General features: G+C 37.8%; 1 protein-coding gene across 10 annotated transcripts in view; it reads right to left on the reverse strand.

The window, feature by feature from the left end:
• The window catches only part of ccdc88ab (coiled-coil and HOOK domain protein 88ab), a 69921-nt gene that overhangs the window by 51971 nt on the left and 1298 nt on the right, over nt 1-16652 (reverse strand). For all 10 annotated transcript variants that reach the window (XM_017309029.2, XM_081616157.1, XM_008428753.3 and 7 more), the window contains exon 3: nt 5083-5191. In XM_017309029.2, coding sequence (XP_017164518.1) covers nt 5083-5191 — 109 coding nt within the window. The remainder of the gene's footprint in view (nt 1-5082; nt 5192-16652) is intronic.

Here is a 16652-nt window from a genome sequence, read left to right on the forward strand (position 1 = left end):
ATAAACGTATGCAAGTTTTAACATTTTACAGATCACAAACTGTACAACTATACACTGTACAAAAAGTTAAGATGACATGTGTCAGTCTGAATAGATAATTTTGACAGTGAGTGAGACCAGATTGTCTTTGAACACAACTTTAAAAACCCCATAATGGAGCTTAGAGAGAGAGAGAGAAAAAAAATAAGTTAATGCTCAAAGATTTGAGTTTATCTGGCTTAGACTCTGTGCTACATTCTGCCTGAGAATGCCAAACCAAGGCCACTAAATTAAAAAGAGGCCCAGCATATATTTGGACAAACCACTGAGGCTTCGAACTCTTCAGCGGACTAAGCCGTGCAAAAATCAAAGGAAAAATGACCAAGCAACTGTAAACGTTAATACACTGCTCCAAAATAGTGCTGAATTTTATGAAAATGTGTTCCATTTTACAGAAAATGGGACTTCAGCATTTTAACTTCCATTAAAAAAAGAAAAAAGGGAAAAAAAAGTGCAATACAATTTATACGGGGAGGCAGGTCACAGCTCCCCCAGTCTTGATCTGTTTACCAGATTCTGAAATCAAAGAGTAGAGCCTGTCTAGACGTAGACGACCTCCTACACAATATATCTTAACTGGGAGGGAAAAACAATGATTTTACACCAAAATGACACATGATGTGGAAACACTCAGCTCAGCCCAAGAGAGCTCATTTTATGAAATGTAAGCCGTCATTATTGAATTTCTTGTCAACCTTCACTCATCCTCATACGCTCTCAATACAAGCTCCTAAAATTACACACAGTACAGAGATGAGAGGAGGAAGAAAGAGTGGGGGGAGGTGAAGGACAAAGAACAGACCCAGGAAAGGTCCTCAACTGTCTGCCTAGAAGAATCCAACAAACTTAATGAATTAGGTTTCCTCCCGACACCAGAAGATCCTTTAGGGAGTTGGCAAAGACTCAGATTTAATGAAGTCAAACAGCTTTTGACATCAGTGCATTTTTTGGTGGCATTTACAAAGTGCTGCTGACTTGCCTAAATCTTTAAATGAATTACTTTCCATTATCTCCCCCATTTTAATTAAAATTAATTACTAAAATGGAATTGTGCAATTGATTAGCTCTTTCTTTTAGTGCAGAGTATAGAAAAAGTAAATACATTAGAACAAGCACAGAATGAGTCTGGCTTTGCAGATATCCCTATGAAAAGAGAGATGAGTTTTTTGTAGAGGAAGTCACAACAAAATTCAAGTTTAAGACGATAGAAATGAAAATAAGAAAAACGTGTCACCATCTGCACAGCATGTGTTGTACCACCATGCACAGAACATAAACAACAACAAATGTAAATAGAAATGGGCCTATGTTTTTAAAATGTATGGCTTTCAAACTGCTTCTCGACTGGCTCAATCCTTTACAAACATAATCTTAGATAAATGATGCCGTTTGAAAATATGTTTGGTTTTATAAATTAGGGATGCACAGATCCATTTTCTTCACTTTCGATACCGACACAGATGTTTGAGATTTACCATCAGCCAATACCGATCTGAGACAGAAAAGAAGTCCGTAAAAACATTTCTTTATAAAACAAAAAAAAAAAAACACAGACAAATGCTGTAAATTATAAATTTGATAACTCTGCACCAATACAGCACACTTAAATACTTCAACTGCTTCACCAGCTTGGTCATACATGTAGAAACAACTCAACTTTAATTTGTTAAATCAGTAAAATTAGAAGTATAATACATGCTGACAAAAACAATATATCGACTACCTAGGTCAAACATAAAAAAACTGCAACAAACCTTTGAGATAGTTCTGAAAATCCAATTAGGAATTCTAAATATGATGTAAAAAATAAATAATAGAGCACGATGTTGCACAAGTCTATGCACCAAGCATAGAATTAGGCTAAACGGATCTGCCCTTATGGATCATCATCATAGTCACCGATATTGGATCTAGAATTGTTTTCAATTTTGGGACCAATATAGATATATTAACATATATATATTTTAAATGTCGACAACTACCACAGTGTACAAAGCCCATTAACAGCTCAACACATTTGGAATATATAGTCTTTCCAGCTCTCTGTGATATTTATACTGTAAACATTGATAATGAAGAAGCCCCGTTTTGTTTTGTGCTCAAGTCCACGTATTGAAATAATAATACTGATCTGATCCACTTTGTGTGCTCTCCACCCAGAATTTGTTTTGCTGCTGGATTTATTGTAATTTCAAAAATTATAAGCAGGACATAGATGTATATAATCAGAATATTATTGAGAAGGTCATTTATTTCAGTAACTCATGTCAATAAGTGAAACAGCTTATAGAAATTACACACTGATGTTTTCAAGCTGTCGTTTCTGTTGATGACAATTTTCCACCTGCAGCAATGAATACATCACATTTAAGTTTATTGTACATGAAACCAATAAAATCTATAATTGGCTTTTACTGAATATGACTATAAATAGAGAAAAATGGCAAAAAAAAAGTTTCAATAAAATCTTTGCCTTCTACCTCCACTTTGGCATAAAACATGAATTGCATTCAATCAAGAAACCTTTAGGGAGCAATAAAGTCTTTGGAATGCCATCATGTGGGCAGATGAACACATAGCGAGGGATTTAAACCCCATAGGTGGTCTCTGTAAGGCAGGGGCCTACAGACACAAGTGGCAGAACAATAGTGTGACCCAGAGGTCAACAGGGCGATGCAGACACAAATAGGCAGGATTAATCAAACGTCAAACATGAACAAGAGTTTCATTGTTGGCCCATAATGTCCCCCTAAATCTAAAACCATGCAAACCTGACAGCTAAATGGTTCAGAAAACAGCACCAGTTCAGCAATAGCATGTTTAGACATTTCTCCGCCACCGTTTATCAAACACAGGAACCAAAACTAATTATTTAATTGGGTAGAATTAACATGCTAATTGTCAATTTTTCCCCCCCACAAACAATGATAAAATTATTAAATCAGCTACTGAACTCAAAAACTTATTTGAGTCTAGAGTAGTTTGTTTTAACAACAATACAGCCAATTTAAAATAAGAAGAGAAAAATCCCTAAATTTTTTCAGAATATGTGGCAACCTATTAATAGAGTAAAGTGACTTAAAATTAAAACACAAATGTAACATTCAACAGTTGTGCACAAAACTAACATTTTATTACTCCTTCAAATGCTACCATTATATAATTGCACTGGACTTGTCTTGTAGCTTACAGAGTCACAACATTGACCCTTGCTAATGCCTTTAACCTTTCCTCGTCTCATCCTCCACAGACTTTGAAGGTCACAACTTAACCCAAGTAGCCACTTATAACGGTTAATTCTGCTGGCAATTTGAAGCAGCCTAATGGAGCTTTTAACATCATCAGCGAAACAATAGAGTGACCGTTTCCATAAGACAATCTAGGAGTAATTAGCAGGATGTTCGCAATCAGTGAACAAAAAACTAACCAGTGATTACTTTTGATAACTTATGCTGAACTAAAAACTTTTTTTAAATTTTTAAAGTTGAGTGATAATCTATTCATTTGCTTAAGTTCTGCTGGACCAGTGTCCTAAAAGTTGCAGGACACCAGCCCTCCAGGACCAGACTTTGACATCACTGCCTTAATTTACCACACTGATGGAACAGCCTGTTGGGTCACAATCCACCGAGATGCCAAGCTATTCCAACAAAAATGATGACTCATGTTAAATACATATTGCAACATTTTGCTGTGATGGCTGCTTTTACATAGAAGTTATAGCAAATTACTGACTGGCATCGAGCTTTTTGGTCAAGACGGTACAGAAACAGGACAAACAAACAACAAACCACGCCAAAAAGATGGCATTCGCCATTCCAGCTGACAACTGGCACCACCATTACCAAGCTGAAAAAGACTTTGGACTTCGTAGGAACCCGCATCGCCTCACTGATACCTCTACATGTGCCGACAAAGCCAATTCCACCTTGAAAGAAAAACAAAAAACCTTTTTTCCTAAGCACTCTCATTTCGAGTTAAATCATAGATTTACATTTCAATACAGAATCTGAAAGACATTGCTACAAACAGGAATTTCTTCTGACCTGAATTTAGAGGTGCATCTAAATTCTTAGTTAGTGCGTTGACCCTTTTCTGTGATCTCCAGACAAGTCTGAGTACGTTTTGAAATACACTTTTTTTTAAGTGACTCTTGATATAGAAGAAAAAGAAACTTCAGTGTAGAAGTGGTATAAAACATTCATTTTAACATTTTCTTCTCTTCTTTCATGTCAAGGACCAAACAGCAAAACCATAATAAAAAGATTAGTTTCAAAAATAGCAGCATATATCTACAACCGCTGTACTTGAAATCATTACACCAAAGTTTTATCCTTATTTCAGAAACCCATCTTAAAATTTCGTCTCCCGTAGTTTATTTTAGCGGAGATGAGAGAGAAACTGAAATTATGTTCTTTCTGATCAAGTGAAGATTAATCACGGCGTGAACAAAAACCAACATGTTTTAAAGCTTGCTGAGCTGATGCAAGCCTATGAAGTGGAGAAAGGCTGATGACAAGATAAAACCTCCTTAGAGGAAACTGAGCATATCTCTTGCTTTCACTTCTGAGTTTTTCTTGTGAAAGTTTAGCTGTGTTCAAACAAATTCCACTTAGTGTGTCAACTCGTTGAGAGGGACGACACTTGCACCAATGCTAAGATTTGAAATTAATGCAAGAGAGTCAGTGTAAGCAGCAGACATGTAGCTGCATCTATGTGTTTTACATTTCTGATGTCAGATGGCTCCATAAATTTAAACTGAGTTCTGGATAATCTGGATACCACATCACACGCATTCACATCTGCAAATATCTTTCTGTTTATACAGCCAAGTAATTATGGGTATGTTCTTGTGTGGATCTATAAAAATATGTGTAAGTCAAGCAAAAGCTTGGATGGGAAATTTATTTGATTTCTGGGCTAACTGGTTGAAAACTATGAACCAAAACCACATAAAATGTGACACGTACAGAGAAATACAAAAACATATTAACCCAAGCAAGAAAACTGAACTTTTGATTAAGTAAAAGAAAAGCGTCTTACCTGATAGTAGGCTTTAATCTGCCTGATGAGAATAGAAAGGTTCTGAATGCGCAGTGTAGGGTCATTGTTTACTTTCTTGTTGGTCCTCTGCACTGTTGCTTTTGGATTTCTACATAGAAGACAAGAAAATTAAATGTTATTTATTTTATAGATTTTTTTCAAATATGGTACAACATGATTATGTACAGCGGACCACACACACTTAAAAAAAAAATGTAAAAAAATTTAAACCATTTCAGATCTAGAGAAGAAATGTTTGTTAAATAAAGCGAAGTAACATTAAGTGATTGGTCAGGCATAAAATAGTCACCTGAAAAACTTCTTCACAGTTTAATATGTATTCCTTCTGTTTAAGACACTCAGCTATCTGCCTAACAACAACTTTGCAATCACTTGTGCTAATCACTTAACAGGAAATTTCAAGATGTTTAGCTTGTGTACATCTTTTATAGCCAAAACTGCACCAAGATAGAAGAAATGGCGAGCTCAAGGCTGAAGTTTAAGAACTTTAAAACATTCCACCACTTTGTAGAATCAAGGAAGACGCTACAAAGTAGTACAAGCTGATTTTGCTACAAAGAGATATTAAAAGTGTCCTTCATGTCCCGAGCAATGCGCTTTATCTTTTTAATTATTCTAGTTAGAAATCTTCTGTTGACCGCGATGCTGACCAGAGATCTTCCTGTGTTGTTTGAGAAACAGATCTCAATAACTTATGAGATTTGCTGACTCAAAATTTGGAGACTCTTATAACACCGACATCATCAATGTAAAGTTCTATTTTTTCACGTCAATTTTTTACATGAACTTCAAATCGACATTACATATCCACATGACGACCTAATTTTGAGTCAAATGCTTAATTTATCCTCTTAAAGCAGAAGGAGAAGATGAGGGGTCAGATTGTTTATGAATGGATGGAAGCTTGTAGTGCAGCAGCAAAAGTAAAGTCATGCGTGAACTTGCATCATATTGCATAGACATCTGATCTGTTGTACCATTCTATGTATAATTTACTGTTGGAATAAAGAAATAAAAAATGAACTTTCTCAAAACTCACAGTAGAAATGTATAATCAGTTTTCACTCAATTGTCTGCTTGTGGCTCATAATAGATAGAAAAACATGTTTTAAAGGTAGAAATATACAAAGCTCTAAAATTAACTGTTGGTTTCCAGAAAACTGCCAAGATGCTGAAACATGGTTCCTTTAAATCAAGGCTATATGTTCCACTTCCTTTGATTAGTAGGAAGTGGAACATTAATCAACATATTTCATGTATTTGCTTTACCAGGAGTCTAAAAATAAGCCTTAAAATTTAAGATGCCAATCAAGGCATAAATGTAAGTTTTACATTAAAAAAACAAAAAAAACAAAAAAAAAACATTTTACCTAATCCAACAGGCTAATTTTTGTATGTGTCAATTAGCATTAGGCCAGCCTTCACCCTAATACACACAGACAAACATTTATGCTAATTGCAGAACACAGGGTTCTTTTAATTCTGGTCTAAATGAACCCCCATGTGACTGCCCCATCTCCCCCCTTCACACACACACAGCCCCTTTCGAAGCCCATTGTGGGGGGTCTGTTTAACTCAGTAATTAAAATCACAGAGGAGGCTATAATCCTATCAGGGCGAGCAGGGTAATGTGGTGTGCGAGAGAAAAATGGCATTCCTTCATTGTCGTTGCAGTCAGCTGACAACATGGCGGTCACAGAAACATGACCAAAACATCGCTTTACGGATGCAGCCCCTAATCAGCGTAGGGCGGCCTGACACACTCTTTGATTAGTAGGCAAATAAATACGGAGACTTACAGCAGTAACGGCTGTCAAAAATACGCTTATTACCCCCACCCAGGCTTCTTAATCCGGCTGATACAGTAAACCTAACACTTTAAATACACAAAAAGATTAGGGATGACCAGCCAAAGCCAGCTCAATTGCCAGGAAGGTAGACAACTCTTGGGCCAGACAGCCGGTCAGAAGCCGACCCGTTGGTGCTGTCCGTCGTCGCCGCAGCCTCAGACCCTGGGGCCACTGGGCCCCCTCCTCCCATGTCCCGCCTTTGATAGGCTGAGTGGGTTATGGAGTAGTGTTAACCTATATATGACAGGCTGAATTAGGCTCAGCTTGGGCAGCCACGCACATACACACAGATACAGAAAGCGGCCTAAATGTGCACACACACACACAAAGAAAGAGAATGCAGGCTACATTTGGCCACGTGTTGGACCTAGGGATTATAAGCTGTACTGTCCAAGCACAGCGGGGCGGTGTGGGCTTGGCCCCTGAAGTGTGCCAGGCAACGCGAGCAGAGAACCACTTAAGCCCAGTGTAGGTTAATAGTTCAGTTTGTGAAAATGAGAAAAGAAAATAGAACCTAGCACATACTAAAATGTCTAATCAGGATTTCGACAAGGATCTCAAATCTAATAATGTATATCCAAATTATTTTTGATACTGAAGTCTCGGAGTTGACAACAGAAACTGAATTATAAACATCTCTATAGAGAAAGTTACTACCTCAGTGTAAAATCTCCTTAGTTCAATAAACTACACTCACCAAGGGCTTGATTAGGTAGAGCTGTCTGCACATACAAATTGATCAATCACATATGCTTCTAGATATGGTGGCGATGATTCGCTGATGTTCCAACCAACCATCAGAATGCTTCAAATAACTTTAAACCTTGCATGGTTATCGGTGCCAAGCAACTGGGTCTGGTCTCAGTATTTTAGAAACTGCTAATCTACTGAGATTTTTTTGTGCAATCTCGGGATTACAAAGAATTATGTGCAAACTGGTTGCTAGTTAATGCCATATCTGAATGTAAAACCTGTCAAACCTTAAAGGAAGATGGGCAGTAAAAGACGCACCCAGATGCCACTTCTGTCAGTCAAGAACAGGAGTGGCAGCCTTGTAAACTGAGGCTGCCACTCAGACAGGTGCCTGGTTTGATTATCTTAAATTTCATCTGCAATATTCAAATAACAGGGTGAAAAATTGGCATAAACAACATTCAGTCATCCGTTTTAACCTGTATCCATGGTTGAGGTCGGAGGCATAATTGCATGAGGGATATTTTCTAGGCACACTTTCAACCCCTTATTATCAACTAAACCTCATACACACCACAACCTACCTGGGCTTTGCTACTGACCTTTACAATCACAGTGCACTCATTTTCTAAAGGTTACTTCCAGCAGGATAATCCAATATGTTGCCAAGCTCCACTAATCTCAAACCCATTTCTTGAACACGACAGTGTTGTCAATACATCTCAAACCAATGGCGCGGCTTCGGGATGTGGTGGAATCGGAGGTTTGCGTCACGGATGTGCAGTCAACAAATTTGCAGCAACTGCCTGATGCCATCACATCAATATGAACCAAAATCTGTCAGGTATGAAGGTTTAAAGGCTGGTCCAACTCAGGACTCGAAAGGTTTACTCGCTCATTTAATGCAAACTGTTGTATTTGCTATATTGTTTCTCTATCCACAATAGTGGCCTCTTAAGGAAAGCCCCTCCTTCATTTGGTTAGCAATAAATCTCATTTTTTGAACATGCTTATTAGTACAACTAAAATTGTCTGCATGTTTTTGCGCACCATAAAACAAAACAGATTGCTGAATTCCCGACCATTTATTTATGTACGTTACCTATTGCTCAATTTTCTTGTTTTTCCTCCCCATGAAGTCAATTGTATCCCATCTTTGTCTCCAAGCTTCCATATGGCTTCTTCACTTTCTTTTCTTCTCTCCTCCACTGTATTAGTAGGAACTGGTACCATTGTGATAACAATAAAAGGGATGATGACAACTATTCATTACATATTTTCTAGGTGACTATATGACTGATTGTGTGTCACCGCAATTATAACCCTACAAACACAAATACTACTCTTGAAAAACATTACCATTTGTAATGCGCTTCTTTACGACACCGGTCACATGAAATGAATCATTAAATTGTACAGAGAGTGTATTTTCAAATTTATTGGTATTTATTGATGCTTTTATTGAATAGTAGAGAAAATAGTAAACTATCAACTCCAACAATAAAGGACAGTTTTTGTAAACATTAATTGGAATTCATTGTGACAACAACAAATCAAAATCCTTATAAGAAATTCATCACAATAAATGATAAACGATATGATAAATGCCCACCCCTAGTTGGGCTCATTTGTTATTCAGTCAGTATCTCATTTGACCAAAATTACTTAAATTGTAATCCTGTGAATTTATTTGTACGGAGTATGAAATCCCTTTATAATACGAGTGTAATTCTGCCTTAAATAAGTTGCTCCAAGTTCCTCTATGGAACAGAAATATTGTACCTGGTTAATAATTATCACAACCCTGCTGCTAATGCTCAATGTTAAGCTGCAATTAATGGAACTCAATAATCCTGCTGATGTTTTATAGTAAATGTCTTTGAGGGGAATATGGGGGGATTACATGTCCCCTAAGCCATTGGGAGGCTAGGAACAGATGGACAAAGTGTCGACTCTGCATCGACTGCAAAAAAAGCAGCACTAGCAAACTAATGCAGATAACAGAAGTAGACAAAAAGGAAATGTGAAAGTTAAATAATTAATCCAAATGGATTTCTAGTTGGAAAAACGTCTGAAGGATATTGCATTGCAGTAAAGTAAGAGGATAACTCGGATCTGGAAATATAGGTTAAGCACTTCCTTGGTCATAAGGCTAACAGTGATTCGCTTTACCACAACTGTGTGTCAAGCTTTCTTCCCTTAAGGTCACAGCTGCAGTTTCCTAACAAGCATGATGCACATCCTGCCGCTTTATAGACGCAAAGGAACTGGCATGACTCAAAAGATGACTGCGAGTGATACAAGATGAACATCAAACTCCATGTTCTAACAAAAACGCCTCGACTCCCCCTGTGCAGACAGTAGCAGTAAAAGAGGAGACAGCCCAGCAGCAGATAACCCTGGCTCTCTTTTGTCAGAACAAGAATCTGAACTATGTATGCTATAACCTGGCCCATACAGGAAACAGAAGAAAGCAGAGGAGTGAGGTGATTGAGAACAACGAACAAGGACAACAGGAAAAGTTGTCCTTTCCTGTTGTCCTTAGCTTCAGACTGAAGTGAAGATAAAAAAAAATGAACCAATGACTGTTGACTACTTTCTTAAATACAATGTAGTGTATAAAGTTTTTCAGCCTCTTCTTTTACTTTGTAGCCCATCAAGAAAAAAGCAATTACAGACAGGAATGTCTTTCCAAGAGGGAGTTGCAACTAATCTTCTGCTATAAACCATGAAACTAAATTAACTCTGCCATATTGATATGTGTCACAGTTGGAATATATATTCAGTACATATTTCCTATGTGGTTTTTCTGTGCCAATTGTACTTGTCATCAACTCATTTCTGTTCAACATGCCAACTAATTGAGTGATCGAATTTTGGGGTGCTTCCCATGTATTAAGCAGCGCTTTAAAATATAAGAAGAACTTTTTCCTGATTTCTACCCTTCAAAAGCAAGGCAACCATCCTCATCATGTGCACAAAATTCTACAATATTTTCAAGTTCTTTTTCCATTTCAAAAGATAACATGTTTGGCTTAGTTTTAAGATTGCAGAAGCATTAACGTAATACAAAGCAAAGTACACAAAATGAATAATAAAGAGTCTAGAAGATCATGAACAAAAGAGCAGTCTTCAAAAATCTGAGATTTACATCTCTACTGCCAACACTTATCTCAAACACCTTTCAACAAATCACATCACACTCAAGTGATGACAGTCACAAGGACTAAGCTGCATGTATAATAGGGTTGTAACAAGGTCTCGAGCCATGAGATCATTGATTCCACTGTAAAGTGAATTCTGTGTTACAAACTGCTTTCTTTCTAGTTGCTTTACGAGTGCAAACTGCCATGAAGAGTCCCAGATACACACCCTCACCCAGACCATGTTTTCAGCTCTTATTTTCAAATAAGAAAGGAAGCAAAATGTGACAAACTGTTAGTAATCAAAGTAAGAATACCACTGATTAATGGCACAGAAGTTAACAAATGCTTCATGTTTTTCTTTAAGAAATTTTGCCAGAATTTTTCCATATCCAATTATGTTAAATGTAAAAGACTTAAAATAATCAAGCATCAATGGGATATCCACACTTTACAGATATTCTTAAAGAAAAAAAAAAAGAAGACTTTTCTAATCTGTATTCTACTTGTAAAAATACAAACATCAGAAGAAAACAAGAACAAACGTCAAATGTGGACTAAAACTCCTCGGTCATTACAGACCTTACATGACAGTTAATGATTCATGAAACTTTTGGCGTGCTGAAAAAAAAAAAAAAACAGGTGTTACATCTTTTCCTAGTGAGCTGGCTTTTTCATGAGCATGGACTAACCCAAGTGTAGATCTGTGTACGTTTTACTGATTCTTGGATGCATCTTGGTGTCGATAGTAATGATTCTGCATCAATGCGTAATCAATGAAAAATAAGAATAACTATTGTTTTACAGTTAAACCAAATGAAAAGAAGCACAGTTAATTTGGTAATGTAAAAATCATGTATGATGTTACTGTCAATAATATATAAAAAAAAAAAAAAGTGTTGACCCATTGACAAAGAATGGCATCCACAAAACATGAGCATGACAAGTTACACTTTAAGGGTTTACGGTCAGGAACTCTGACCAAAAACTTTAAAGTAGTCTGATGTGGAACTTCTCCTTGTGCACAAGTAGAACAAAGAAATTGCTATGCATTTAAAATTATTGCCTCAACTTTACAATCAATGGCTATTAAAGCAAAGAGAAGGTCACTGAGAGGAGCAACTTACTCATACCTCTTCTGGAACACATTACTGAATATGATGCACATCAGAGTGGAGTCAGAGAGGGTGATGTGCATCGAGATACAGCTAATGCTTGGCTGAAGAATTATGATTGAACTGTGAAATCAACCAATAGTAAACGGTCTACTGAAGCATGGCTAGGGACAATAAGTAGTGCCTGAGCCTGCAAGGGTTAACTCACAAGAAGATTTGGACAGGTTTTATACAGACATCTAGACTAAGAGGTACAAAGAAGTTAAATAAAAACTAAACTCGATTTTTGTGGTATTCCTGTATACAGTAAAACAGGACTGTTCGATAAACATTGAAAATAGTGTGAAGCTGCTTAGAGGAAAATCTCTATTGTGTCGATTTTCTTTACAACAATTCCACTTGTTTCCCCAACAGCCTGAAGAAGATGGAATAAACGGTTCGCTGAAGGGGCCAGCCAGCCAGCCAGCACTGCTCAACAGAACTGCCAAGAAAACAGATTTCAGACAAGCAGCGTGTCTGACAATTTTTTACTGGCACCTTCTCCGCTGAGCGTGGAAGCCAATTGGTATGACAGCAGAACGGAGGCAATGTAATTGGCTGGATGATGTCAGTCACACGAGGGCAAAGGGGAGGGGTCCCTGTGCCATCTGGGTGTCCGTCAGCAAACCGTTAGATAATCCCGGGGTCCGTCTACGCTCTCCCGTGCTGTCCTGATGACAACTGCTGCTAGTTGATTTGCCCCGTTTTTGGATCGGTGACACATTCACACAACACTGCAGCTCATACTGGAACAACTGACTCCATCAGCAAAACATTAACTTTAATATTCTTTTCTTATAAAAACAAAAAGGGATTCAGGAGGAATTTTTCTGTATTTTGTAGATACATTATTGCATGTTAGGGGTGGGTGAGAATTCAGTCACAATACTTTGTGGTATTATTGTGATATTGATGAAGATTATGCTAATTTTTTTTAGGAAACTGGCACGCCATGGAAACTCAATCATAGCATTAGAAACACTTAGTTCTTGAAAAACATTCCCATTTAAAACAGGCTTCTTCGCGTCGATGTGAAAATTTGGGCCAATAGCAATATCCAATATTAATATTGCTGTTAATGCCAATAAACAATTTTATATATATTTTGGGAAAAATGACCAGGAACAGAAAGCGACAAGATAAAAGTAAATATTGTTTGTTCACATCGGATCGACACAATAAATTTTAAAAATGGACGAAAATCAACCGATACCGATATTAGTGCCGATATAGCGTGAATCCCTACTGCATTTAATCATTTTCAAATTTACTGATATTTCATGAGGCTTTTGTGGAACAGTGGAGAAAATAGCAGAAAAAATTTCCAATCATGCTGTCAGTTTTGTATATACCATGAAGATTCTTAAAAGAAATTTTTTGTGGTAAATAATTAACGACATAATAACTGCCCACCCCATCGGCAAGGTAAATGCGTATTTTGAAATCAAGCACTGGGCACATTATTTTCATAATAAATAGAAGTGTTTGCAGGATACCAACATAAAAAAAACCTTTTAAACCAATTGGATCAACAACACTACCAAAGAAGAGGTGGGGAAGATAAAATTTAGGGTACAGGAGTTTAGCATGATATGATTAAACCAAATAAATCAATCTCCACCTTCAGGCCTCCCAATATGTTGAAAGAAAAAACTACCAGGCACCACAAAACTAGCTAACAATTACAGAACCAGGGCAGCCAGACATAGATGAACTAACTTGGGACAAAGAAGGAAAAGGAAAAGTTGAAGCCTCTCTGCAGAAGCTGAAAACAATATTTTCTGCTACCGGAGCTCCTTGTTGTTCAGACACATTTCTCATAAGTCGGGAAGCAGACAAAGAGCGTGCAGTTTCACCAACACAACTTCTAACCAGTACTGAAGGCCTTTGTGTGGGAGGGCGGCTGGGCCAGACAACTACCAACAGCTGCCTCAGTCCATAACCAAATGCACAGGGAATGAAAAAAAACAAAAAAAAAAAACAGAAAAAGTATCCACAAATCCACACACTCTCCCACGCAAACAGAAGCCTTACAGAAATTCATGCACACAAACACACAGTGCTGCCTCTGTCTGGCTATCCCTGGTATCCTGTAAGGCAATCCCCAAACCAGTAACAGTTCATTTCAGTTCAGTGCTGTCCTTTCCAGGATCACTAAACCATCAACAGAATTTTTTTTATTTCCACAGCATACATTTATACACAGAAATTCTAACCGTGTCTCATTTTTTAACCTTGAAAGCTTGAGTTAAGGAGCTGTCATGAGGTTGCCGTCATACAATTAGCATTTCAAACACTTGGTTTTCTTTTTCCGGGATGCAACATTGTGTCAAAAGTGGTTATCCTTTAGATTTTGGCAGAATTTCCCCCATGTCTGTTCCTCATCCATCCCTTCCCCCCAAAATCCTTCCGCTTGCCAATTTCCGTCTGTCCCATAGGGGAAAAAATGCTCTGAAAATACCACGGACTTGTTCTGTTTTTGCACAAGCTACGTGTAAACAAGAAAAGGCCGGACCTAAAAAGAGCCTTCCTAAACATTTTCTCCTTTGAAACAACTCAGCCAGTCAAGGCAGCCTGAAAGAGGGAGGAGGAAAACAAGTACTAGAGAGTGAGATGGAAGCGGCTGCTTTAACTTGATTCATCTTAGCTGACTGATCGCCGGAGCAGCGGGAGGTCACGGACTTAGGAAGGAGGCGACGGCAGGAGAAAGAGATTGTCATCAAATGACAGGAAACAGCCAGCAGGGTTAATCAGTTTTTTGTGCAACAAAGGGATCCTACACATATTTATACTTTTCCGAACCAAGGCTGTTCAAACCAACTGAAAAACCTCTCCCTTCTTAACGAAATGTAAACGAATATGAAGTGATGTCAGATTTTAGCAGTACTTCACTTTTGTTGTTGGTAAAAGACCACGAGACATTTCGCCTACTAGCGCTAGAGACACGGGTTTGTTTTGGTTATATTTACCCAAAATGTTCTGCGCTATAGCCCACGTCCTGCTTTTGGAGCAGTCTCTGGTCAGCTTGCATTAACGTATGAATTCAAACCACGCCAGAGTTCACTTCAACCGAATTAAGACCTAGGTTTTTAGGTGGACCAGAGTTTGCTTTTTTGGTCTGCATGAGAGTCTGATTGAGTATTCACACCTGCCCAAAAGAACTGGACTTTTTAAGCAAACTAGAGTTGGATTACAGTGGACCAACCATGCTTTCTGTCCTTTTTATCCTTTCTTTCTGGAAATGCAACATGGGTGAATGGATTAAGAAATAAACTTCCTAAATACAAATGTTTTTGTATTTAAAATCTGTACACTTCTTCCAATCTCAACACAGCTCTTGATAATTGCACTAAATACGTGTATTCAAATATCTTATATCAAGGCTAAAATAGTGCCCGTTTTTTTTTTCTCTTTACATTCTATATATTTGTTTCTTTATACGTTATTTTACTTTTATAACTGATGGGAAGCGACACAAGATGTGCCACACTTAATCCCCTCCTGCGAAGTGACGGTCCTTCGACTGGGAGAAGCCATGGTTGAATACTCCCCAAGACTGGCAAGCAGGATAAAATGCTGACAGTGTAAAGCCTGGTATTAGTGGAAAAATCTAAAAAAAAAAAATGAATATGGAAAATCCTAATAGCAGGAAGTAGAAGCCTGGAGCCAGACAAAAGGAGTGGAAATCCGTCTCCTGTTATGCCGTATGCATAATTCAGTGAGTGGAAAGAGACAAATTCGACATGTAATGCTCCCTCTCAACGCCAAGAAACGGAGCAAACAGTCCAATTCTGCTTTAATTGGATAAAAAACAAACATGTGCTTATGGGTCTCCCTGCATCACCAGCTTGCATGTTTTTTTCCCCCCCCAATACAGATTCTCTGCAGATACTAAGTGGTTCTCATGCTTAAGGCTACTATTTGCAGACTAATCTGTAACACAGCAGGGAGCTACCTCAAGAAGCCAGGGTATCTTCCAGTCTACTGCAAATGACAGAGTAGTGCGAAGGAAAAAGAAGAAAAAAAAAGCATTGAAAGTGGAGCAGCATGCTGCACGCATGCACCACAGGTTAGAGATGCAACAATCAATTGGACAGAGATTGGAATAAGCTCATTTTTCCTTCATCGGCTCTGATCAGATTGGCAGTCCCCTGTTCATTAAACCCAATCAATCTTGCAATTTTTGTTCTATCAATGCACCAACCAATAGGATGTACTACAACCCATTCTCACTGCATTTGAAAGTAACCTACATTCAGTATCTAGCATGGAGTAAAATCCTGGCATTTGAAAGTTGTGAAGCAGTGCATCCATAAAACAGGGCAGAAATGCACCGACCAATCAGACACAGAGCGTTCCCCCTGACCGGTGATTTACAGATTTGTTTTTCCCCTAATGCAGTAAAATCTCACTATTCTTTAAGAAATTTATCAAGCAAAAGCATCTCTTATGATTCACCATGAATGGTTAGAATAAATCAGGATAATCATACAATTTCTTCATTTTATGTTGGATTCAGAACCAACAGCTCAATCAAAGAACCTACAGCACAGTTTTTCATATGCATCACAGTCCTTAAGGGGACAAAATTGAAAATTGGAATAAGCAGTTTAAATTGACCAACAAAAAAAAAACAAGAACAAATGTGTGCAGAAAGCCTCAAGAACGTTTTTGCAAGAACATTTTTGACTGTGCATTGCACCCAAAAC

The sequence above is a fragment of the Poecilia reticulata genome, chromosome 15, assembly GCF_904066995.2.
Source record: "Poecilia reticulata chromosome 15, P_reticulata-male-v2, whole genome shotgun sequence".
Classification (NCBI taxonomy): Eukaryota; Metazoa; Chordata; class Actinopteri; order Cyprinodontiformes; family Poeciliidae; genus Poecilia; species Poecilia reticulata.